The 27,798-nt window shown below is 31.9% G+C and overlaps 2 protein-coding genes across 2 annotated transcripts in view; both read left to right on the top strand.

The window, feature by feature from the left end:
• Nucleotides 1-271: 271 nt before the first annotated feature.
• On the top strand, nt 272-8,645 carry LOC140056161 (protein VAC14 homolog). Its single transcript, XM_072101447.1, has 17 exons — nt 272-489; nt 910-1,060; nt 1,217-1,384; nt 1,735-1,797; nt 1,897-2,004; nt 2,087-2,196; nt 2,358-2,464; nt 2,763-2,896; nt 3,380-3,519; nt 3,885-4,026; nt 4,168-4,233; nt 4,493-4,683; nt 4,915-5,089; nt 5,566-5,684; nt 6,108-6,187; nt 7,331-7,484; nt 7,825-8,645. The coding sequence occupies exons 1-17, from the start codon at nt 383-385 to the stop codon at nt 7,973-7,975; spliced, it is 2,166 nt and encodes a 721-aa protein (XP_071957548.1). The 5' UTR covers nt 272-382; the 3' UTR covers nt 7,976-8,645.
• A 1,326-nt stretch (nt 8,646-9,971) lies between these two features.
• The window catches only part of LOC140057513 (protein MTSS 1-like), a 53,419-nt gene continuing 35,592 nt past the window's right edge, over nt 9,972-27,798 (top strand). The window contains exons 1-3 of the mRNA XM_072103208.1: nt 9,972-10,356; nt 10,895-10,956; nt 12,653-12,726. Coding sequence (XP_071959309.1) covers nt 10,285-10,356; nt 10,895-10,956; nt 12,653-12,726 — 208 coding nt within the window. The 5' untranslated portion in view covers nt 9,972-10,284. The remainder of the gene's footprint in view (nt 10,357-10,894; nt 10,957-12,652; nt 12,727-27,798) is intronic.

The raw sequence follows: 27,798 nt of genomic DNA, 5'->3' as shown, positions 1-27,798 counted from the left end.
GCCTAATAAGTTGATGTTTAGTACCTATGGTTAGGACACATTCCGCTGTTTTTCAAAACTTATAGACATAAAAAAGGGTATCCCAAAAAAATGAAAAATTAGACAAAGCCCATCAATAATTGATAGGAAATAACAAAAATCAATCAACAACATTTTAAACATACGAAACTAGATTTACTACAAAATGAATTTGTATATAATTATCTAATGTTACGCGATTGGCTAACGCCTCGTTAAGTACGACCACGCATGTTTCTTTACGGCCACCATACTTTTTGGTTCCGGGCGGTGGGCTCCCGTAATCAAAATACAATCATGTGAGTGATGGAAAATATTGCTCATTATTTTAGCCATTACTTTACTAATAAACCAATTCAGTAAAATGGCAGAGAAGACATGGGATCAAACACCTTTAACTCCATCATGTGCTCGAGCATTAAATGACAAAATTTACGAAAAAAGGAAAGCGGCTGCACTTGAAATAGAAAGGTAAGCTAGGCCTAACGAATTTCAAAATTAGAAAATTATTGTAAACAGAGGGAGGAGTGGCACCTGTGACCGGCCGGCGCATGCAGGAAACTGGTGTTTGGTGCAGTATAGCTAGCCTAGAGCCAATCATGTTCAAGAATTTGGATTTTTTTGATTATGAACATATACAATTGATAACTAATAATTATTTCACTGACTTCACTGAATCTTGTTCTGTTAATGTAAATAATCGTTGAATGCAAGTTAAAAAGTCAAGTTAATCCACATTATTTTATATTTTTAGTTAGGCCTAGGCCTCCTATTTTCGTTAATGTTATATACTGTATATGGATATAATAATAATCCTTAATAATAAGGAGGGACATGGTGTCATCCGCAGACATACAAGAATTGACATATTTCATTTCATTTATTTTAAAGACTTGTTAAAGAATTAGCACAAACCGGAGAAACGGAACAAATAATGAAATTAGTAAATGTTTTGAGTAGAGATTTTGCCCTCTCTTCAAACCCTAATTCCAGAAAGGGAGGGCTAATAGGACTGGCTGCTACAGCTATTGGTCTTGGAAAGGTATGTTTTTTATCTTCATTTGTTCTTAATATGTATGTCATATACCATATATTTCCTGGGATATTTTTGCATAATATATTGAAGTTAACTAACTATATACAAAACATATAAGAGAATTGATTCCAGTTGTTAAATTTGAGTATTTTTATTTTACAGGATATTGCGTTGTTTTTACCTCAGTTGATCAAACCAGCGTTATCTTGTCTGTCTGATCAAGACAAGAAGAATAGATACTATGCATGCGAAGCATTGTACAACATAGTAAAGGTCGCTAGAGGCTGTGTCTTGCAACATTTTAACAGTGTATTTTGTGAGTTGGTTAATGTAAGTTGTTTTCAAAGTTTATTTTCATATTTTCTTAATGTTTCAAGAATGCATATTAGAATACCTTCTTTCATTATATATATTCAATTCAATTATTCTGTTATTCTGTACAACCTCAACTCTTTTGTTTGTCATCTGTACAATGATTTCTTACGGATTAAAGTTTGTTTGTTTTTTTTTGCTATGGATATATTATGTGATTGTGGTATTATTCCTAAATAAAAAGATGAATGAATGAATGTACTTTTACTTTTGAAAAATAGAGCAATTATGTCTTAACTGTTGAAATCACTGGCTAATATTTAAGTGTTAATGGTTATTCTTAACCATACATTTATGTGTATTTTCAGTTGGCCTCAGATCCAGATTTAGATGTAAAAAATGGCTCAGAATTGTTGGATAGACTAATGAAGGTATTATTTAAGTTTTTTTTCAAAATTTTTGTTCTCAAATAGAATTAAAAATTATTTATAAAATCCATAATTATCCATATTTGTTTGCTACATTTTTAGGACATAGTCACGGAAAGTAATTCATTTGACGTCGTTAACTTTATTCCAAATTTGAGAGACAGAATCCACGCTACTAACTCTTATACCAGACAGTTCTTGATATCTTGGGTAAGTTACTTTTTTAAAGTATATTCTATAGCTGCTTAGCATCAAAAATTGTTTTTTTAACATCATTGTGTTTGTTTCCTAGGTTACTACATTAGACTCTGTACCAGACATTAATATGCTACAGTTTCTACAAGAAATACTTGACGGAATGTTGCTGATGCTTGGAGACGAAAATAAAGAAATTAGAAAGATGTAATTACAGTATATACAGTAACATTTATTTTTGTACAAGAAAAGAATGAAAAGAATTAGTCATTCCTAGCTTACCTGGATAAACCAACATTAGCCTATATCACATCCCCGTCGAAGAATGGTATATTCCGTTACCCTAATTGTTTTTATCTGCATTTCAGGTGTGAATCTCAACTTGATATTTTCCTTCAAGAAATCAAAGCATCTCCAAGTGATGTTGATTTCCCTTCCATGGTCAACATACTCACATTCCACAGCCAATCAACAGGTCAGTTGTTAGGTCAGGTCACAAATCATGAATATTCATATTATTGCCATGTTACCTGTGACCTGAAGAATCAATGGTTAGTGATATTGTCATGCCTTATAATAAAAAACAATTCTGTGTATTCACTAATCACACAGGCTGAGAAAAATTTCTCCTATCTTAGTAAATACCAATTAATGGGAAATCCATATTTAAGTGCAATATTATTATTATTGTTAATACAGTACTTTGTATTGGTGTTCCCTTAGCCGCTAATACTACTACTTTTTGTTATCACAGAAACACATTTCTTTTACAGTTGAGTTAATTCAATTGACCGCCATAACCTGGCTTCGAGAGTTTGTCAATTTAGCTGGACGGTCAATGTTGTTTTTTGCTTCAAGTTTGCTTACGGCTGTCCTACCCTGTCTTGCAATATATGGACGTGATAATATCCTTTGCTACTATGTCAATCAATTCAATTCAATTCAAATCATTTTACAATACAAACACATCACACATGCTAGACCGGAACTCTAACAGCGAACTCAATCAATCAAATTTATTTCATTGGATAAATACATTACATGTACAATACAATACATGTTTTTCAACACATTATATAATGTATTGTTGGAAACTCTACTAAGGTGCTAACCACCCACGTTACATACTGTACATGCTGTTTTTCTATTCTGGATAAACTGATAACAGTAGTACTTTTAACTTTTTATTCATGACTTTCCTCATGGCACTCATAATCTAACATTCTATAGTCGCCATACAAATAGACTACTACATCTCAGTACTTCTAGTTGAGGATAAGAACGCTAGTTGATCATACCCAGTACCGTTTTGATTTCTAGAAAGTAAAACTTAAGTATACACTATTGACTATTTGAGACTTGAATATCCTTAACTTCTATGATTGCACATGTCAAAGAAGTAGCAAAGGCAGTGAACCAGAACCTGATGCGGTTAGTGACAACTGAAGATGATAAGGATGATGATGAAAGTAAGAAAGAAGAAAAGCAAGTAGAGGGCTCACTTCATACAAATTCCATTAAAGTTTCAAGGTACAGTATTGGTTGTTCTGTACTACTGTATGGCAATGTGAGGCTGTCTTCACCAAAGACTATGCTATATCATGGGATTAAAATGTCAACATATAGGTATTGTATTGTAGAGGAGTGGCCATAGATATTTCCCATTCTGTTCTTAATTTTCGAAAAAATGTTTTTATTTTGTTGGTTTCTTCCACTTACTATACTTGTAGTTAGCTTACCATTTTATAGAAACTGATTAACGAGTACATTTCCTACCGGTACCTGCAGCAAATGTTAAATTATCGCTTATTTTAATTTCTCTCTCATGCAAATTAAATATTTCTATACGATTTTAGAAAACTTTATTGATAGCAGTCCTGTTTTCTCTTGTACAGTTCGCTACCACCGAAAATAAAGCTTGAAATTGCACCAGTTGTAGAGGTATTACTAAAACACTTACACCAACAGTCACTCATGCAGACTAAGATTGCTGTACTTAGATGGATCTATCATCTTCATTTGAAAACTCCAAGAAAGGTAAAATCAAACCTGAGAATTTGTAGTTATAAAACTGATTTTCGTTTATTTAATGTAATTTAAAATGGGGTTTTCCTTTTATAAGCATTTTTATGTTAACAATGAATTTGTCAAACTGTTTTTTTTTTATTTCTTTGATAGATATTTCAGCATGTAGAGCAAATATTCCCTGTTTTGTTAGAAACATTGTCAGATGTATCAGATGAGGTTAGTGGACATATTAAGCTCTGTCTACACTATCAAACTAGTTTTATACCAGATATGGTAGTGATATACTCAAATATGGTTGTGATATGACATCATCATGTCCATATATGGACATGATAATGTCATTTTTTTGTCACAAAAAGTTTGATAGTGTAAACAAAGCACTGAAAAAATGACAATGCTGTGGGTGTGGGTGGCTTTATCTCAATGGAGATACAAATAAAATAAACAGAAAGCTTATTGTTTATTTATCATATAGGTAGTACTGCTTGACTTAGAAGTGTTGTCTGAGGTAGTATCATCATCTAATGGTCCTCAATCTGAGGTAGGGTTCCAACCAAAGCCTATACCAGGTACTAACATCTACTTCACTAAGTTTATGATCAGCCTGCTAGATCTCTTCTGTAAAGATTCACAACTGTTGGAGGATAGAGGTTTTTTTATAATAAGGTAAGAGAAACTTAACATATGGACTTAACTGTTGCTTACCGCTATAAAACAGCTCATAACAAAGTTTGAAATGCCCCTGGTAGAAATGCAGTGTAGAGCGTGCCCCCGCCCCCACCACACCCAACTCATTGTGTATTATGTAGATACTGTATTTTGACATGCCATTATGCACCATCATTATAATGATTTCAATTAATAAAATAAACTGTAAATCACATTTTTTTTTTTCAGGCAATTATGTTTATTATTGAAATTGGAAGATGTTTTTAGATCATTGTCTGAAATTTTGTTGGAGAAAGAAGATTTAAAATTTGCTACGAAAATGGTGCAAACATTGAACACAATATTGCTGACATCAACTGAGTTATTTGGACTCAGAAACCAGTTGAAAGAACTTAAGACAAAGGTTTGTATGTTACTTAAGTTTATATGACCAAAACAACACATGAATGGTTTTGATTGTTTTGTTTGATATACAGTATTTAAATCTTTGTCTACACTATCAAACTAGTTTGACAAAAAAGTGTGATATTATAGCCAAGTATGGTGGTGATATGCCTAATAATGGTTGTGATATGACATCATCATGTCCATATATGACATCATCATGTCTATATATGAGCACATCACATTGTTTTGTCACATAAAGTTTGATGTGTAGACAGAGCTTTAGAATCTTGTGTTCTAATACTGTATTAGGAAACAGAAAGGTCCAGGGCCTAAAATTCATTAAACTTAACTTAGTGTTCTATCTTTTGCGTTGTATTTAACAAAACATAGGCCAGCTCCATGAATACTGTATGAGCACTGTTTCAATAAATTGACAGTATTATTAATAATATATCTATCTACATCTATGTATGTATTTTGTTTTCATTTAAGGAAATCTGTTCACTGTTCAGCTGTTTGTACAAAACCTGGTGTCATAATCCGGTGGCTACAGTGTCTCTATGTTTCCTGACTCAGAACTATAAACACGCTTCTGATATCATCTTTTACTTGTATCCTTTAACACACGAAATTCATGTCTTCATTCATTCATTCATTCATTCATCCATTTATTCAATAGTATGTAGACCACTGGCCCAAGTACAATAATAGAAAATAATACCTATAATTAAATTTAAGTGGTAGTAACAGCAAAATAATTAGTTCTCTTTTTATATGCGAAAAAGGCAATTATATTAATGGAGAATCCTCTCCAATCGAGTTTGAAGAAAATGATTCGCTTCTCTTAAAACCATAGGAACAGGAGATGTAATTTCCATACTTATACTCAGCCTAGTGATTCATAGTTATCCTGATGTTCAACCCTTTTACTATCATCAATCAGTTACTCTCTATCTTTTATCTAAACTTTCAAAGACTTCAGGTTAATCATTAATTTACATTTCTATGTACTGTTTACTTAACCATGTCAACAGTGGTGAACTTGAAGTGACCGTAGACTTCTTAACTGAAATTGATAAGCTGATTCAATTGTTAGAGTCTCCTATATTTACATGTAAGTGGAAACAAACTGAAAAGAATAAAGCTCTGTCTACACTATCAAACTTTATGTGACACAAAAATGTGATGTGCCCATATATAGAAATGATGATGTCATATCACTACCATATTTGGGCACATCAAACTAGTTTGATAGTGTAGACAGAGCTTTAGAGTTATATGACCAAAGGAACAATGTATAGAAAACCATGAGTTTAAAAAAACTATATAACCAAGTATAATCCCATGCTTAAGTATAATCCCATGCTTAAGTATAATCTCATCTCCAACTTTGAATAAATCTAGACAAGGCTTTGGTAAATCCTTTGATATAACTTAGACAAGGCTTTGGTAAATCCTTTGATATAACTTAGACAAGGCTTTGGTAAATCCTTTGATATAACTTAGACAAGGCTTTGGTAAATCCTTTGATATAACTTAGACAAGGCTTTGGTAAATCCTTTGATATAACTTAGACAAGGCTTTGGTAAATCCTTTGATATAACTTAGACAAGGCTTTGGTAAATCCTTTGATATAACTTAGACAAGGCTTTGGTAAATCCTTTGATATAACTTAGACAAGGCTTTGGTAAATCCTTTGATATAACTTAGACAAGGCTTTGGTAAATCCTTTGATATAACTTAGACAAGGCTTTGGTAAATCCTTTGATATAACTTAGACAAGGCTTTGGTAAATCCTTTGATATAACTTAGACAAGGCTTTGGTAAATCCTTTGATATAACTTAGACAAGGCTTTGGTAAATCCTTTGATATAACTTAGACAAGGCTTTGGTAAATCCTTTGATATAACTTAGACAAGGCTTTGGTAAATCCTTTGATATAACTTAGACAAGGCTTTGGTAAATCCTTTGATATAACTTAGACAAGGCTTTGGTAAATCCTTTGATATAACTTAGACAAGGCTTTGGTAAATCCTTTGATATAACTTAGACAAGGCTTTGGTAAATCCTTTGATATAACTTAGACAAGGCTTTGGTAAATACTTTGCTATAACTTGAGTAAAATAACTAATTTTGAACCAGCCCCCAAACAAAACCCAACCACAAAAAAAATCCACAGATTTGATTGGGCTGATATTTGTGGAATTCCTGTAATCTGGTTTAGGTTATAAAATCCTATTTTTACTTTTAATTGCAGATCTTCGACTACAGCTATTAGATGGTGAAAATAACCAGTATTTGGTGAAGAGTTTGTATGCTTTGTTGATGCTGCTTCCACAGAGCACAGCATTCAGTGTGCTAAGGCATCGTCTAGATTGTATACCAAGCAGGGAGTCTTTACCTAAAACTAAGTTAGTTTGTTTTACGATATTTTCTAATCAGGAGTGGATCCAGGAGGTTAGGACATGGGACAACCCCTCAACCACCATCCTTTTTAAGAGTAAAATGAAATTCTGAACTACATTTGACTAATCAAATTAAATGTTTGTATCGTTTAAAATCCTGGAACTGCCTCTCTGTTAATTCAAAGTTTCATAAAACAGACATTGCTATAGCACTCTAACATTGTTTTTAACATTATTTTTCTCTTGCTTTTAAATGCATGAATAATTACATGTTAAGAAGGATTGTGTTAGAGGACCTCAACAAGCAATATTTATTAAAGATTCCTGTTTTTTCTCTTTTTTCTAGAAATCTTAAACAAGGAATTGGGAAGAAAGAAGAGGACTCCAGAAAATCAATTGATTTTGTTGAACTATTTCAACATTTCAAAAACCTTCGTGAAAAACACAGTAATGCTAAGCACTCTAGGGGAAAGAATCTTGACAAAGTTCATATATAAAAACACAGTAATGCTAAGCACTCTAGGGGAAAGAATCTTGACAAAGTTCATATATAAAAACACAGTAATGCTAAGCACTCTAGGGGAAAGAATCTTGACAAAGTTCATATATAAAAACACAGTAATGCTAAGCACTCTAGGGGAAAGAATCTTGACAAAGTTCTTATATAAAAACACAGTAATGCTAAGCACTCTAGGGGAAAGAATCTTGACAAAGTTCGTATATAAAAACACAGTAATGCTAAGCACTCTAGGGGAAAGAATCTTGACAAAGTTCATATATAAAAACACAGTAATGCTAAGCACTCTAGGGGAAAGAATCTTGACAAAGTTCTTATATAAAAACACAGTAATGCTAAGCACTCTAGGGGAAAGAATCTTGACAAAGTTCATATATAAAAATCTAAACAAACATTTAGTATTGCACTGCATTGTCTCTTTATTTTTTATCAGTAGAACCCCATCAGGACCCATAATAGTAATATACCCAAATATGGTAGTGATATGACATCATCATGTCCATAAATGGACACACATTTGTTTTGTCGCATACAGTTTGATTGACTTGAGCTTTATAGTGAATTATATATACAATACATATTCATATAAAATAATGAATTAGTAATTAAAAAAGTATGCCCTTTTAAACTGTTTTTAGTTTATGTTATCAAACGCATTACAAGTATTGTAAATACTTTATTAATATAAATAGTAAATAATTTCAATAGTTAAATTAAAAATATATTTTGATAAAATTATGACAATTTATGCTGTATTTTGTTCATGTATAACATGCTAAGACTAAGAATTTTATAAAAAAGGCTGTTTTGAGATATTAAAGTACTAGCTGTACTGACTGTATTATCTTTTGTAGGTTTCTGCTCTCGCATTTTTTTCTTCTGTGGCTTTCTGCATCCTTTCGATCGCGTAAATTTTATGTTTGCCGCCCTCAATTTTAAATTAAAGATTTTCTCAGTATTTTGTATTTTGCTAGGCTTTCTTTTGAGAATAGACTTGCCCCAAGTCTGTCTTTTTTTTTATTTATTTGTTTTTATTTCGATTTTTGTCTGAAACGCCATATTTGCCAAAATATTTATCTTTTTACTAATATTAAGACAAAACTCCGTGTGGAACCCAGACTATTTTGAGAAATTTATACAAAAATACAAAAATTCGAGTTACCAAAATAACAAAAAGTCTTAGAACATGCTTTTGTATATAAGATAAGATAAGATAAATCTTTATTGTCATGAACACAACAAGGCAAACATGAAATTGGTTTTCCTGGATGCTTAAAAACACATACAATATATAAAACATTAAGAATATCAATACAATACATTAAAACTATTACAGTAGTAAACAAGTAAACAAACTATCTTTGGAATGTAGTGTTGGAAACATGAATAGAGTTGTGGACAAATGATTTCCTACATCGAGTGGTATTGCACATTAAAGGACGAATTCTACCTGATTTATTAACAACATATTTATCATTCAATGGGTGTGAGTTATCTTCCATTATTTTCTTAACTTGGCTAATAACATCGCGCCTGTAAACTGCGTCAATAACATTGACATTCCTTCCTATTATTTTACTAGCAGTTTTCATAGTACGGTCAAGTTTCTTTTTCATTAGCACTCAAGACTATAATTGTACCAAACAACACAGTTGAAAGTTACAACACTAAGAATAACACTCTGGATGAAACATAAAATATCGAAGTTACAAAAAGCATTTTTCAAATTCATTACAGTATCTAACAGGTTATCTGGATTCGGAATTATCTAATATTATATTCAAGAATAATAATAAAACAATATTCACTGTACTGAAGTTCAGTGATAAGGTTCACTAACTGTCTGAAAAGTTGATTCTCTCCAATGAAAACAGAGTATTTTCCCACGTGACTATTTTCTGCAGGGTGCTAAAATACAAAGACTGAATTGAAATTGTAAAAATACAATGTGAACACTTTTTGTGTGTCCGCGCGAAGCTAGCAGACGACTAATGTTGTTGTAGAGAGGAAGGTGTGAATTATATCATTTACTTTTGGACATTACTACATTGGTTGTTTTTGTGGATTATATATTTACGATGACATTAATTTTGGATATATTATAGGGTTATGAACGCCGTTTTATACTTTGTTTTTGAACGGTTTTATACGAGATAACTTTGTGTTTTCATTTCGGCCTGCCGCACACAGCAGCGGAGACTCTTCGCACGCTCGGCTGCTGAAGGCAGTCTATACCGTCTAAACTAACCTGTGTTTATAAACTCTAGGCCTACTGATAATTATAAAACAATGGAGGCTACAATTGAAAGAGATTGCAGTGCTTTAGGTGGCTTATTTCAAGCCATTATAAATGATATGAAGGTAGTGTAGTTTAAACTTATTAAATATTAAAATTAATATATTAAATGATAATGATTGTGTAAATTAATTGGTAGGCCTATAGCCTAGGCCTAGGCTAGGTCCTAGGCCTAGGCTATGCCAAATAAAAAAAAAATCTAATAAAAAATATGAATTGAATGGGCCTACAGTTTAGTACCTACCTAGCTAATTTTAGTTAGGCCTACTCTAGCACTGCTCTGCAGTAGTGCCACTAGTGCTCTACCGTACGATACATACAATGTCGATACAGTCTTCTATAAATATACGCCTACTACTATTAACTGTCTGTAGTAGCCTAGATCATGAGAAACAATCACAGCGTGTATGATGTCTACTTTTACAGAAATTATTGGACAAGATTTTAATTTATAATAAATTTATATTAAAAATATAACTTTTTTAATTTGTATTTTTTTTTGCAGAGGAAAAAACCAAGATATTAAGTGCCTACTTATTAATTTAATTACAGTAAACTGTGTACAGCACATCAATAACATTTACCTACTTTTTTCTTCTATAGAATGGTACGCCGTTATGGGAGGATTTTATCAGCAAAACTGCTAAGTTACACACACAATATAAGTAAGACATTTATAATACAATTTGTAAAACGAAAACATTTTTTTTTTCTTTTTATTGCACCCAATCCATGTTTATTTGTTTGAGGCGCTTCACCTTTGGAATGATGGCACTCGCCTCACAAACTATGGCGCAGTCAAACAACTACAACATTTAATGGAAAAAAGTGCAGAGTCTGTACTTATTTTACACATGATGCAAATACTGTACAGTACATGCTAATTATGGTGAACTTTTCATTGGCAAGGTACATAAGATATACTGTAGTAATATCTTTTCATTGGAAACTATTTGTGAGCAATTTTTTAACAAATCTTCTGAACAATAGTCAAATTATTTACATTCTTCTTGTAATCAGAATTTTAACTTGACAACAAAAGGTAGGATGACCATTAGACTTGACCTAAGTGAAGGTCAATGGATTTTGACACAAACTTTCTGTTCTCAACTCAAGCACTCACACTATCTCAACTGGAACAAGTTTAACACTATTAACCAAACTTGACATACAATGCTTTTTACAGTAACCTAATTAGTTGATCACCTTTGATTTTAGAGATAAAATAGAAATGGTTGTATGTCATTGGTTTTATTCTTAATCCACCTTGACCATTACAACTTACCTATGACTGTGTTACCTACTACAGTAACTGTCATATCGCTAAATTTGCGGATGATACTACCATTGTAGGTCTAATCAATGATGACAGTGATGAGTCTAATTATCGCAACCAAGTTAAACGAGTTGTAGACTGGTGTAACGAAAACAATCTGTTCTTGAATGTATCTAAGACTAAAGAAATGGTTGTAGACTTCCGTAAATCACTTAATGTCAAATATCCAATATTTATTAATGGTATATCAGTTGAGTTTGTAGAAGAATTTAAATTCTTGGGTATTTATATTTCAAATGATCTGAAGTGGCATATTAACACACGTAACATTATTAGAAAGGCCCAAAGAAGAATCTACTTCCTACGTAGACTTAAATCATTTGGTATAAACTCTGAAATAATGTCGTCCTTCTATAGGTCAGTTATAGAGAGTGTAATAACGTATTCTTTAACGGTATGGTTCGGTAGCGCTACCGAAAATGAAAAGCGTGACCTAAATAGAATAGTCAAGACCGCATCGCGTATAATTGGATCTGCACAACTGCCTTTGGAGAACATATTTTCGGATCGTCTTCTGAAAAAGGCAGTGGCTATCAAAGATGATCAATTTCATCCGGCCTCTAGTATGTTCCAGTTGATGCGCAGCGGTCGGCGATTTCGTTCTATTAAGGCCAATAAGGCACGATTTACAAATAGTTTCTTTCCAGGATCTATTAGAGCCTTAAATATGATGTAGACACTTTTTTTTGTAATGTTTTTGTTTTTGAGTTCGTGTTGTGTCCGTTGGATATTGTGCTCCGCCAACAGAGCAAACAGAATTTCTATGTTTTTCCTAAAACAAATGATAATAAATGATACTTGACTTGACTTGACTTGACTTGACTTACTGCAAATTGTTTTACTGACAGATTTTCATAGCCCAGTGGTTTAGAACATCACAAGAAAACCTCAAAACTATAATAAAAACTGTTTTGCTATTTCATGAGATTGAAAAAACTAATCTTTGAAAAAATAAGTATACAGTAGCTAACAAAATTGATATTGATTTTAGGTTTGATTATAAACTGTTTGTTTGTTTTTTGTAGAGCGACCATTATAGCCATGTCAGCTTGGCTTGAATCATTCCAGAAGATTGCAGATTCTGCAACTAACGCTAGAGGTATGTTGTTACTATTTACAGGCTTATTGTACAAGAAATTCTAAACCCCCCTGATGATATACTGAAATATATTAGTTAATTAATTTTAAGAGATGAGGAAATCTGTGAGATCGGAACCTTCTGCTTGATATCCATGCATGTCCTTACCATTGACTACTGGGCCTTTCATGGTATTGCGATGTTATAGTAAAACTTATAGGATGATTTAATTAAAAAATCTTATTTAAAAATTACAGTAAAGTCAATAATGAATGTACAGTACTAACATTTGTCTACCTTCCTTAAAGGCAAAAGTTGGTCAAATCATTTGTCTGGACAAACTTAAGAGTAGAGATCAAATTAAACATACAGTACAGTACTTTAAAGGGGTGCTTGGGGTAGAGAGAAGATGTGTACTTGTAAGGAATATCTTTCCCATGAATTTTGCCCATATCATGACCCTTTTAATGATTCTTAAACACAGTAAAATGTATTCTAGTATAGTATAACCATGGACCTATTAGTATAACCATTGCTCAGTCCATGGTATAACTGGTACTGTATAGTATAACAATCGGTTGTTAATGCTTGTTATCATGACCTGCTAAATTCAACCTGTGAAACCCTTTGTTGCTTCTAGTTATACAGCACATCACAATGGTACATTCACACTTCATTAAACTCTGCAGGAAGTGAATACAATGCTTTATCATTCACGCTCAAACTTTTCCACCAAATTCTTGTGTGTCTATGATTTCTAGATATTGATAGTTTGTTGAAAAGTGTGAATTAGGCCTATGCATTTAATCCGAAACATTTACAAAATCTTGCATGTTATGTTAAGGATTTGCACTTGAACAGGTAGTAAAACTGTGTGTTTGTGGTTAACCAAATAATCCTTGTACAATCGACTTTCCAAATGCCACTCTAAAAACCATAAAGTTTCCTAAAACCAGAGTTTTCATGAGATCCAAAATGTCCCAAATTCTGTTTGTTACCATCCAATAACAAACACATTAGAATTACCAGAGAACTCCTGTATTGGAGGTGTTGACTCTGTGTTTATACAGTAGACAGACTTTTCTCTAAAAACATGTTTTTACTGTACTTACTAATACTTTATTGGCTTGGTAAGTTCTGATCTTAAAATAATTGACTTTATGTCAATCTTACAGTCACTGGCAGGAAGATCTTTATTACAAAATATTAAACCTTGTCAAATTTAAAATAAAACAGCATTTCGTTTTCTTTATTTAGTTAATTTTCTAAAACGTCGATATAAAAGGGAAATGAATTCCATTAATATCATAGCAACAAAGTGATTTTTAATGGATAGAGATGACTTTTATTACAAATTCCTAGTGATCGTTAGTTTCCACTTCTTAAATATTACCTTGATAATATTCAAATTTCCTCCATCAACATTCAATACAAAGCATCTGTTCCGCATTGAAATTCATTGCATTAAATTTATGAACATCATTTTGTCAACTACAAACTATATTTATGTAAACCTTACTCACACATAAATACAGTTGTTTATTAAAAAATAATAATTTACTACTTGACTTGAAAGACAGAGTACTGTATATTAACTCCATTTTCCTTGGGTAAATTATGCATACAAATTTCATCAAATTGAAGATCTGTTTTGTACAGAGATTCAATTCCCTTGGGAGAATATCTTAATGAATCTGCCTTTCATAGCAAATAAAGCATTACTCGTGTATTATTCGTATAATATCTTTTCTGAATTCATTTGAACACTGTCAGAAAACATAACAGTTAATAATACTCACCAGTGTAGAATGTATTAGTTATTACTGTATGTTTTAAAATTTGTTTCAGACTTACATATTGCCTTGAGTTTAAACAAAATAAAACTCGTTACTTTTAATGATACAATTGAACTACCTTTCAGTGTCATTTTAATTTTCATAGAAGAGGTATTCACAAGGAATTATGAATAAGAAATAAACAATGAAGCAACATTATAATTACAGTATCTGTATCGTACCCAGCAGTTGGTTTTAGCATGCAACCAAGTACAGTACATGTGTATAATGTTAGACAGCATTTTTTATGTATAAATTACTTTTGCGGTTTGCTATTTTACACCACTAGGCAGTTTTTTCATGATTATTACTATTAGTGTATTTTGTTATCCAGCTGGCTTTAAATTGTTACAGGTTTTTGCTTAGTTTTCAATGTCTGGACTTTGAGTATGGACTTAATTATACCACATGCTATCAAGTTTACAATCTTACATAATTAATATACTGGTAGTAAACCACAGACGTCTATATAAACTTGTAAACCTACATAATTCATGAAAAACAACAAATTGAAACAAAAAAATAATATTTTCACCAGTTTGTTTTATTTTTTATGAAGTTGATATTTACAGTATATTAAATTTACAAATAAATTAATGAACTACAGTATTATTTGTTTTTTTTGCATTGAAAAGGCAATGAAAGATTCTATATCTCTGTGTACAGTATACAGTATTTAAACTGTAAATGTACTGTACAGTATTGTATACAGTAGTAGACAGTACAGTACAATATTATAATGTATCATCAATAATAATACCATTTCTGTAGCCTACTACTGTACAGTGTATTACAGAGAAGACTTTGTGTGGTGATTAAGTTTGATCGCTTCAGAATATATTAAAGTAGTAGCACTGTATGTGACCTTCTGTTTTATGAATAATTACTGTTGCAGACCGATTCCCTGCTGTTTGAATATAAATATATAATAACAGCTTATGGTTAAGATCGGAAACACTGTACTTAAATAATACGAATGCTGCTGGTATATTCATTAAGTGCATTTACCTTGCACATCTGTACTGTTTTTTTTTTTTTTGGTGATGCTTTATTTATGTCAGAAAAAAAAACATGAAATGAAAATTTCTCAAGATACTGTATTTTGATGATGTGTTGATGGTTTCTGTCATAAAAGATAATTTTTACCAAAATTCAATCCAGTGTATGGAGATGTTTTTGTTTGGTTCTAAAGCTCTGTCTGGACAAACTTTATGTGACAAAAATTATATTATGATGTCATATCACTACCATTACAGTAATATGTGGAAAATGGACACATCACACTTTTGTTGTCAAACTAGTTTGATAGTGTAGACAGAGCTTAAGGTTGTAGTTGCAGTCACTTTTGGTGGTAACTTTGAACCTGTTTCCCATTCTACTATACTCTTAATTATTACAATAAGAACAAAGCTGCTTAAACCATTACTAATATTAGTTTCAGTAGTTGTATTGTATATTTTCAATCGATGTTCTTCTGTCTTTTTTTAGTACTGTACACCAGGTGGGATTTTGGAAGTTATGTTTATTGATTAGCATTCATAATTTGTGATGTCATAAGCCATAATATCCTGATTTAGCCTATCCATGTATAAATAATGGAATTACTCCAGAATTATTGTATTTTCGTAACGTTATCTATTTGATTTTTTAAATAATTTTAGTAACATTTTTCATATTTTACTGTACCATAAATTTTATTCTGGATAACATTAATAAAAATATAAAAGATTAAGAACTTCTTAATAATTATTAGTTTATTAATTTAATTTAACTACCTATGGAATTGGATAAGTATTCTACAAAACGGTAGGTTATTGAGTTTTTTTATGACAGAAATTTTCGTAAGACAATTTATTAATAATATTATCCTCAATAATAATTATTATTCAACTAACTGTACTGTATACAGTAGTATAAGTTGTCACTAAAATTTAGGATACGCTCTTCAAATCAAATTGGCGTCAAGCGTCTTAAGACTTCCATGTCGGGCTTCAAAATATTCATGTTAAATTTTGCACAGAATCTCATTGCTGATCTGTGTTTCCACCAAACTTGCTCGGTTCCAGTACATTTATCAGGATTATGAGAAACTGCTGTTGTTGTTTGTCGGAATTTGTTCTTTTTAGAACAATATGATTAATGCATTACTGTACAAAATCACTCAAGTTTAGATCATATTTTTTATTTTAACAAAGTTATACTATTATTTCTTAATATTTTTGAGAGGCTGGTTGTACTCCAGTGATGTTCTCTTTCTTTTGATACAATATTGTACTTTTTAAAGCGTTTGTATTGTCTAATTCTTTGGTATCTATTCAACAATCTAAACTTTGATGTATTGAAATTCAACAATGCATGCGACTGCCCATTTTATTTTTTATATTCTGGAGATGTGAATAGTACAGTGAATCTTTGTTTTGAATTGTATTTTTATATAAATTTACAGATTTAAATATAGATTATAATTTTTTTTTCAAGGAGACTCATAATAATGTTGGTTCAACATCTACAGTAGGCCTAGTTAGAAATTACTCAAATCATTGATTAATAATACTGATAGTTGATACCATGTTCCATTTGTGATAATTATAATGTTCAATGATTGTGGTGAAATCACTAAATGTTTTCCATGGTCTTGTTGGAATAGTCTTCACTGTACACTGAAATGTGCTATACTTCTCAACATAATTACCTATTGCATTTTGCTATGATAATGTAGTAATATTTTTGACAGGTAAATTTCTTATTTGATATTCCAGTATTATGTCATTTTAGCCAGCTGTCATGTTTATCACCAATAAAATAATATTAGAATTTTATGTTTCATAAAACTCGATCAATTCCTAATGGTACTGTAAACTGTAGACCTAATATCAAAGTGTGTTTAGTGTAGTAATGCCTAGAGTGTGAGTTTAAAACAAATGTACTATACACATATATATCAGCAGAACAGAATATCCATTAACTGAAATTATAATACTGTAAGAGGACAATTTGTAAAAAGATAAATAAAATAATCAATAACTATTAAAAATTCTAACTAAATAAAAAAAGTCACATTCTTTCTAGAGATTTCTTGTTTAAATATTTAATTTTTTTAAATATCAATAAACCGATAATATTTACATAATTTATGTTGCAGCAGCGTGTAATTTATTATCCTTTGTGATGTTAGATAGCTTTACCTCTGTACTGTTTATAGACTCTAATGTAAACCATATACAGTAATGAAATCTCTTTGTTCATCCACCTACAGTACTTGTACACACTGCTACTAAAAGCTCTTTTGTCACCTGAGGGATGATAGAGAAGATTATTAACATAAACTCAAGTAATAATTTACAGTTTAAAATGTATGTTTTAATGAAGACATTATTTTTATTTATTTCACCACATTCATATTTGATGATCAGGGTTTGTTATTGCAATACATTAAACATGTTATATATTTCACCAGGATATTTAATTTGTAGAATATTTTAATTTGATGTTAAAAAAAAGTAAGTATAGAAATAGTACTCATCAGCATAATGTTCCTACAATGACAAATGAGATATTGCATTTGCAAGCATTTGCTCCAACCAATTTAATTTTTAAAAGTTTAGACAGTACCCTAGCAAAGAAATATTTCTTTCCTCTGTGGACATATCAATGATCTGAAAAAAAAGGAGAACAATTGCCTTACAAGTTACAATGCAATCATAGAGGATGTACTGTACTGTAATTAGTACAGTATACGCTTTTAAATTGTAGAGTAAATATGCTGTACTATTATAGTGCAAAGGAGAACCCATTATAGCGATTTAAGGTTGGTGACATTGTTATTTGCCCAAAAATAGGTATTGTACAACAATTGTACATTTCAGGTGTATAATAGAGTAGCCTGAGGCATTAGGTACCAGAGTTTATCCAGAGGTTGAACATATAAAATTACTATAAAGTTTATTATTTCAAGATTCAAAGTACTTAGTAATAGTAGTTAGTTACTAGGGTGAATCCAGAGGCTCTCTTACTGTAATACCCTCTCATTTTTTTCTGCACCGCCCAGCACAATACAGCTGTAGGTAGTCTGTACAGTAGGTAGACTCATCTACAGTAATTCTGGTCCATGCAGTGGTGTAACACAAGGGGAAAATGCCCCTGGTTATAGCAACCTAAAAAATCCCTCAATCGCTGGATACAGTAGCTGCATTACTGTACAGTAAGCTTCTCATGCTCTGGGTCACGTGGGTTTAGCCACTACGCCACTGGTTCCATGGTGGTATTAAATTTGATCAATTTTATTGCTAAGTTTTCTGGAAGAAAGACTGTACAGATACTTAAAATTGACAAACTAAGTTGAATAGTTCAACACACAGTTTGGTGCTGGCTGTTCCAGTCTTACAAAAACAAACCCTGTTGTATTCAAAACAATAACATCCCAATATGCTGACAAAAAGACAAGTTTGTAGGTCAGGAAATGACTACCAAACTGCAAAATGTAGGAGGAGTTTAGTAAATTTGTTTCTCATTGAAATAATGATATTGTGTGCTGTCCAATGAGCTGTCCAATAAAAGTGTATTGATCAATCTCTTGACAATATCTTAGCAGAAAATTGGCAAAACCTAGTGAATTAGATAATATAATATATTATATTGTATACTTTTGATAATTTCATTTTTATATGGACATTGAGGTTTAGATTCTAACTAAATCTAACCCAAACATATAACATTAGTTCTGCACAGATTGACAAAGTCACTTTGGGGCTTCTGACCTTGTAATATCATGAATAGTCTACCGCCAGTATATCAATTCCTAGGGACGTGACGTATGTACATACCATGTAATGAACACTCGTGGGTCAGAAGTTCTTGTAATTACCTTTTAAAGAAAATTTTTAATCTCAAGTTTCCGATTACTCTACCCTCTAGGAAACTCCCTGGGTCTTGTTTATCACCCTATGGGAAAATCCCAGGTCTTGTTTATTTTCCTAGGAAATTCCCTTAGGTCATGTTTATCACCCTTTGGGAAAATCCCTGTGTCATTTGATGAGAATTTCCTCAAATATTCTACCTATCTGTGACACTCCCTTAATGCTTTGTCTTCTCAACCTCAGAATGTGATACAAATGAACTGTCTCGGCCATGTTCCCAATTGGAATGTATGTTTCCCCTTTCTGCATAATTTATTAACATTCTCTGCAAATGTAGTTTATGTTCTCATTTTAAATTTTCAAATTTTAACAAGCTGATGAATTATTTCAATGAATTTGATCAAGTGTTAAAGGAGTTATTGATCTTTATCGAACTCTCTGAATAAATTGACGATATTAAAGGTGTTGCGGCATTTTCATATACAATGCAGTTTTATTTTTGCATGAATTGGCATGTCTAGAGAAATCACTTGAAATATATTTCTACTTTTCTTTATTTTTTTTTATTTTTTCAAAATACAGACAGTATTAATAATATTAAAGGAATCCGTGAACTATAAAACCCAACATTCTGGAACGGAAAAGTGCAGTTCACATTAATGTTATGAATAATGTTCCAACATATTGTCTACACAGCATATGGAATCTAAACATTTTTTTTTCTCATTTTTAGTAAAAATAACCTGTTATGTAGTTATATTATTGTAGAAGTAGATAGAGCAACTAATCTGATAAATCCTTTGATTATCTCAGTACAGGGCATTATTACTGTACACATTTTACTGTATGTACAGTATGATGCTGTTGGGAGTGGCACTAGTATGAGAATCATAAAAAAGAGTACTGTAAATGTCCTACAACACACAATACAGTATGATGCTGTTGGGAGTGGCACTAGTATGAGAATCATAAAAAAGAGTACTGTAAATGTCCTACAACACACAATACAGTATGATGCTGTTGGGAGTGGCACTAGTATGAGAATCATAAAAAAGAGTACTGTAAATGTCCTACAACACACAATACAGTATGATGCTGTTGGGAGTGGCACTAGTATGAGAATCATAAAAAAGAGTACTGTAAATGTCCTACAACACACAATACAGTATGATGCTGTTGGGAGTGGCACTAGTATGAGAATAATAAAAAAGAGTACTGTAAATGTCCTACAACACACAATACAGTATGATGCTGTTGGGAGTGGCACTAGTATGAGAATCATAAAAAAGAGTACTGTAAATGTCCTACAACACACAATACAGTATGATGCTGTTGGGAGTGGCACTAGTATGAGAATCATAAAAAAGAGTACTGTAAATGTCCTACAACACACAATACAGTATGATGCTGTTGGGAGTGGCACTAGTATGAGAATCATAAAAAAGAGTACTGTAAATGTCCTACAACACACAATACAGTATGATGCTGTTGGGAGTGGCACTAGTATGAGAATCATGAAAAAGAGTACTGTAAATGTCCTACAACACACAATACAGTATGATGCTGTTGGGAGTGACACTAGTATGAGAATCATAAAAAAGAGTACTGTAAATGTCCTACAACACACAATACAGTATGATGCTGTTGGGAGTGGCACTAGTATGAGAATCATGAAAAAGAGTACTGTAAATGTCCTACAACACACAATACAGTATGATGCTTTTGGGAGTGGCACTAGTATGAGAATCATAAAAAAGAGTACTGTAAATGTCCTACAACACACAATACAGTATGATGCTTTTGGGAGTGGCACTAGTATGAGAATCATAAAAAAGAGTACTGTAAATGTCCTACAACACACAATACAGTATGATGCTGTTGGGAGTGGCACTAGTATGAGAATCATAAAAAAGAGTACTGTAAATGTCCTACAACACACAATACAGTATGATGCTGTTGGGAGTGGCACTAGTATGAGAATCATAAAAAAGAGTACTGTAAATGTCCTACAACACACAATACAGTATGATGCTGTTGGGAGTGGCACTAGTATGAGAATCATAAAAAAGAGTACTGTAAATGTCCTACAACACACAATACAGTATGATGCTGTTGGGAGTGGCACTAGTATGAGAATCATAAAAAAGAGTACTGTAAATGTCCTACAACACACAATACAGTATGATGCTTTTGGGAGTGGCACTAGTATGAGAATCATGAAAAAGAGTACTGTAAATGTCCTACAACACACAATATAGTATGATGCTTTTGGGAGTGGCACTAGTATGAGAATCATAAAAAAGAGTACTGTAAATGTCCTACAACACACAATACAGTATGATGCTTTTGGGAGTGGCACTAGTATGAGAATCATAAAAAAGAGTACTGTAAATGTCCTACAACACACAATACAGTATGATGCTGTTGGGAGTGGCACTAGTATGAGAATCATAAAAAAGAGTACTGTAAATGTCCTACAACACACAATACAGTATGATGCTGTTGGGAGTGACACTAGTATGATAATCATGAAAAAGAGTACTGTAAATGTCCTACAACACACAATACAGTATGATGCTTTTGGGAGTGACACTAGTATGAGAATCATGAAAAAAAGTACTGTAATTGTCCTACAACACACAATATAGTATGATGCTTTTGGGAGTGACACTAGTATGAGAATCATGAAAAAGAGTACTGTAAATGTCCTACAATACACAATACAGTATGATGCTTTTGGGAGTGACACTAGTATGAGAATCATAAAAAAAAGTACTGTAATTGTCCTACAACACACAATATAGTATGATGCTTTTGGGAGTGGCACTAGTATGAGAATCATGAAAAAGAGTACTGTAAATGTCCTACAACACACAATACAGTATGATGCTGTTGGGAGTGACACTAGTATGATAATCATGAAAAAGAGTACTGTAAATGTCCTACAACACACAATACAGTATGATGCTTTTGGGAGTGGCACTAGTATGAGAATCATAAAAAAGAGTACTGTAAATGTCCTACAACACACAATACAGTATGATGCTTTTGGGAGTGGCACTAGTATGAGAATCATAAAAAAGAGTACTGTAAATGTCCTACAACACACAATACAGTATGATGCTTTTGGGAGTGACACTAGTATGATAATCATGAAAAAGAGTACTGTAAATGTCCTACAACACACAATACAGTATGATGCTTTTGGGAGTGACACTAGTATGATAATCATGAAAAAGAGTACTGTAAATGTCCTACAACACACAATACAGTATGATGCTGTTGGGAGTGACACTAGTATGATAATCATGAAAAAGAGTACTGTAAATGTCCTACAACACACAATACAGTATGATGCTGTTGGGAGTGACACTAGTATGAGAATCATGAAAAAGAGTACTGTAAATGTCCTACAACACACAATACAGTATGATGCTTTTGGGAGTGGCACTAGTATGAGAATCATAAAACCATAGAACACAGCTTCCACTGTACGCCATAGAAAATGGTATTGTACTTTCCATACATTAAAGTAAAACACACACAAACACAAGTTCTACAGTACTGTATGGTCTTAAACACAGTATCACAAGTGATTCCACTGTACATGCCATAGTACAGTATATGGTATTGTACAGTAATGTTCAGTTCATATATTAAACACACATGGTCTTACACACAGTATCACAAGTGATTCCACTGTACATGCCATAGTACAGTATATGGTATTGTACAGTAATGTTCAGTTCATATATTAAACATACATGGTCTTACACACAGTATCATCTATGATCTAGGAAACCATAGAACACAGGAGCTTCTCTGTACGTCAATGGTATTGTACAATAATGTTCAGTTTCATACATTAAACACACGACGACACAAATTCTATGCATAAGTAGATAGAAAGTTGGTTTGTGCTGCTTGGCGATCAATATGTATCGTAAGCATTACAACAAACCATGCGCATTACAATTATTGAATTTAAACAGTTCAATTGAAGTGCATATTGATAATTATTTAGACTAATTATCTATGCTTCTTGATCTATGAGAATACAATGAGGTCGACGTACGGTCTATGATGCCGATTGCTTCATGAAATTGGATTATGATAATTTTCATGAATTATTGGGTATCGTGTAATAATTTAATTTATTCAACTGTGTTCAGTTTAAATGTACATTATTTATTAAATTGTTTAAATGTTTTGGTTGTTGACCGAATCAAGTAATAATTGTTGTTTGTGATGTTTTTAAGCATCTTCTGCTCTACTGTAAGTAAAAGTACTGAAAGTAAAATGACAAATTAAATATACAGTATCATTTTGACAGTTATATTTAATTTGCATATTTCCTTAGCACAGTACTTGAATGATGATGAGATATAAAATTCTTTTAAAACGATAAGATGAGGAAATCTGTGAGAATGAGAAAAAGTCGTCCCATTCTACTGTAGATTTGAACCTGGAATATTCAAATGTTGAAATTCATTCTACAGTGTATGCCACTTCATCTATGTTTTGGTTTGAGTGTGGGTTGGATTCTTTTATTCAGTTGATAGATAATTTAGTATTATTTTATACAATAATCACATGGTAGTACTGGTAGACAGTGATACTGGCTGATCTCCATGAGATGTACACATTAGATACAATGTGTTGTCTATCATTTAAATGTCAAATCTATTTTTGTAAACTGACTCATTCACGCCTGTTAAAGCAATTAATGTGATATGATACTGTAAATTACCCATCTTGAGAAGAAGCTGTGTTATAAGATCTTTTTCCGGTTTGCAATTCTGAGCTGATTTTACCGTTGGTACAGCACTCTACTCCAAAACATCTTTCTTTCACATACTGTTTCCCTGTATTTCAATTTGAAATACTTTATTATCATCAAATAATAATTTATTTTATATACTTCACTATCAGTATATCACTATATCAACTATCAGTATGCAAATTTAGATTGATATCGCTATATTATGATGACATCACTATTTTATGATGATAATTTAAAAGTAATTATATGTATTAAATGTTTGAGTAGCTTTCAAGGTTATGTTGACAATTGATTTAATGATAGATTAGTTCTATTGTCTCAATGACCATGGATGTACAGTATCTTGCAGAAGTGCAATAGGGTTGTTTAGCTACTGTACTGTAATGTTTATACTGGCATGATGTAAGAAGCAGTCTGTAAAGCTTGATAAAAATAGATAAAACATCTGTGAACCACGCCTTCAATTCGGGAAACCACTAGGCCTATCATTGTGCAATTATAAAGTGTGAAACCACTAGGCCTATCATTGTGCAGTTATAAAGTGCGAGTTGTCTAAAGCAGGGTCTTCTAAGTACATTTCTAAATTGTGACTGACTGTCCAGTCTTTATTGCCTGAAAATTTGAAGGTTTGCAGAATGTGCGGCGAAATCAGTATGTTGATAATATACAGTTTGTGGTACACCACATATATTTAGTTCTGTTGAGTTTCTCAACGTTTCGATAAATATACTTTGATCGTCTTCACTCAGGAGTGTCTAGTCTTTGCAACTTTATTTGCAGTAGGACCGTGACTGGATAGACCATTCGAGCTGACAAATATTACCATGTTATTTAATTTTCACCTGATTCACATCACATCACACACAACAAGAAACAGGAACCAAGCTGCTACTGTAGATGTTTAAATGTTTTTACAAACATTAGTCCAGAGATTTTGTTTATTCCTTTTTACCTTTATTGGAAAATTCTTTGGTACATCTTATAATGTTTTTATTAAACAATATTTCTTTATAGAAATTATAAACCACAATTGACATGTTAATTACAATAGATAGTCAACAACATTAATGTTATCCATCTGATTTCCTCAATGTTGTGCTACATTTTACAATGACAGGATCTGCAATGATTTCCTCAGAAGGTAATAATACATGACAACCTTAATCCTTGTCAAAGTATGATTACCATCTGCTGGTCCAGCGAATTGTTTTCAATTATTAACATGTTGCTATACTGTATTTAGTGTCTTTCTTCGGTAAGCCAAACGTAAGCCTAGTAAATGTATTCAGAAAGTAAAAATAAAGTATATTTTTTAGAAGCGTGTATAGGCCATAGAAGGATGGGTCTGGGCCCTGGGCTTCCTCTATTTCAAAATACTGGATCAGCCATTGGCAAGGTACAACTGCCCTAACACTTTAAAAATCCTCTTACTCCATAATTTTAGCAGATTACTGTAGTTTAATGTCAATTGTATCATCATTTCTAAATCATTATATTAAAAAGTCATTAATAATATTTTACATTACATGTACAATATCACATACTGATAAAGTACTGGTTATTGCTTTTTTGTGATTGAAAGCTGAAAAGCTGTTGAAGTCTATTAATTTAGAAAAAAAAGGATTTAAAAGATCTTGATGGCTAAAACTAGAATACTTTTTAACCTATTCTGAAGAATATTTAATGAAACTCTTCATGTTTAACAAGAAAACAATTCACAGCAAAGAAATTTAGAGAGCTGTTTGTGTCAAGGTCATGTTGCCTCAAACCATACAGATATCTTATGCTAAAACTAATCTGCATTTGTACAATTATCATATTAAATCCAAGCACAGTATTATATAGCTGTGATTGTATCATCACTAGTAAGTTGTTGTACTAGCAGATATTATGTATGTTAATTTACAGATAGACTAGTTTATAAATCATGAACAGTATTATTTCTTCCTAAATAAAACGCACAAATATTCATTTTTATATCAATGAAAATAACAATAAACAACAATACAAATACAAATACTTTGTACATTATACCAAAGAATATAGTTAATTCCACAAAAGATAATGGTAATACTAATATGTAAAATATGTCCATAATATGTACAGTATACAGTATTATGACAACACAAAAAAACCACAACAAATCCAGCCTTGGTATTGTGTACTACTTATTTTAATGCCACAAAATGTTTACTTTTATATTTATTATCCTTGAATTCCGGTATTTCTGGTTGAATTTCTTTTATAATTAATAGAGTGAAACCAAATTAAGATAATATCATTGGTATCTAGCTATTGTGTGCGTGCCATAGATTATCATGCTTCATTTCTATTGAAGTGTTTTATAAGTTTTGATTGAGGCTTCAGAAAGAAAGCCGAGTTGTCCTGTTCTTAAGTCAAGCAAAGCATTTAGACAGATCAGTGATGACTCTACAACCAAACGAAGCAGATGGGACAGAAATATTTAATTGGTTGTGTAATATGATTGACTGGTATCAGTGGAAGAAATAACAAGATATGTCATGGAGGAGGCATACTTTGAAATCCAAATATAATATTGCAAGGGTCTTGACAGCAAAGCTTGAACATTACGAAAGCATACATTTACAGATTTAATATGTTTATATGCTGTACTGTATAAGTGTATGATTGGAAAATGTATAAAACCAAATAAAAAAGCTATTGCAGCCAATATCTACTGAATTACATACAATAATGCTTATTAGGAGTATCAAATTATAATATCCATTATATAGGTAAATGTTTTTTATTTGTCCACAGTATGGGACATGTGTTTACTGGTACAGTAATGTCAAAGAATATTGCTGTTAGTCTGAATAGTGAAATTAGTAATTTTACTATTCCCTGGTCTGTCAAAAAGATGTTGCAGTATGCAGTTGTTTATGGAGTCACAATTTGATTTGTCATTAGAGGAGAACAAAATAAGGAGGAGAACTCGAAATTGATTAAAAAAATCATTATATTCCACAAATTTGACACAAACTAGTTAGACTTGTTGCAGATGAGTTACAATAGTGTTTTGTGTTTAAACTCTTTTAACACATTTCAACTGTATACAATAGGATGTTTAGATACTTTGTTAGTTAATAATTATCCTATTAATAGTAACTGAATAGACTCTTTCATCTCAACGCTTTGTCCTATTAAGGTCAATTGCTAGCCCGCCTCTTCAATAATGTCACAGCAATACAGCCATTGTTATTAGGAAAAAAAATGTCACAAATGTTTCTTCTTCAGTCATGCATTTCTATAAATTTCACAATTGTATGAATACTCTCAGGGCCTACTTTAAACCATTTGAAAGAAAAAGTTAAACGGATTTTGTTGTAAAAATGTCAATACAATTCAATGTGATTAAAAATGTTCATTCGGTTTTGAATATTCATGATTTTTCTTCTTTTCTAAAAAAACAAAGCTAACTTGAAGACGCTGTCTGAGCAGGACATCAGAACTGTAAAGCAGTTTAGTTTCGCTAATTTTCTTTTTTAAAAGAACTGCAAATTCACAGTTCAATATATTACCTGTAGCTAAAACAATACGTACTAATAGTTACTGTAGTTTTTTCAATTAGCTTTTGAAACCAGTCATCCAATTCTAT

Source organism: Antedon mediterranea, chromosome 8 (genome assembly GCF_964355755.1).
Source record: "Antedon mediterranea chromosome 8, ecAntMedi1.1, whole genome shotgun sequence".
NCBI classification, from domain to species: domain Eukaryota; kingdom Metazoa; phylum Echinodermata; class Crinoidea; order Comatulida; family Antedonidae; genus Antedon; species Antedon mediterranea.
The sequence above is the reverse complement of the archived record's forward strand: the minus strand, read 5'-3'. Positions and strand labels throughout refer to the sequence as shown.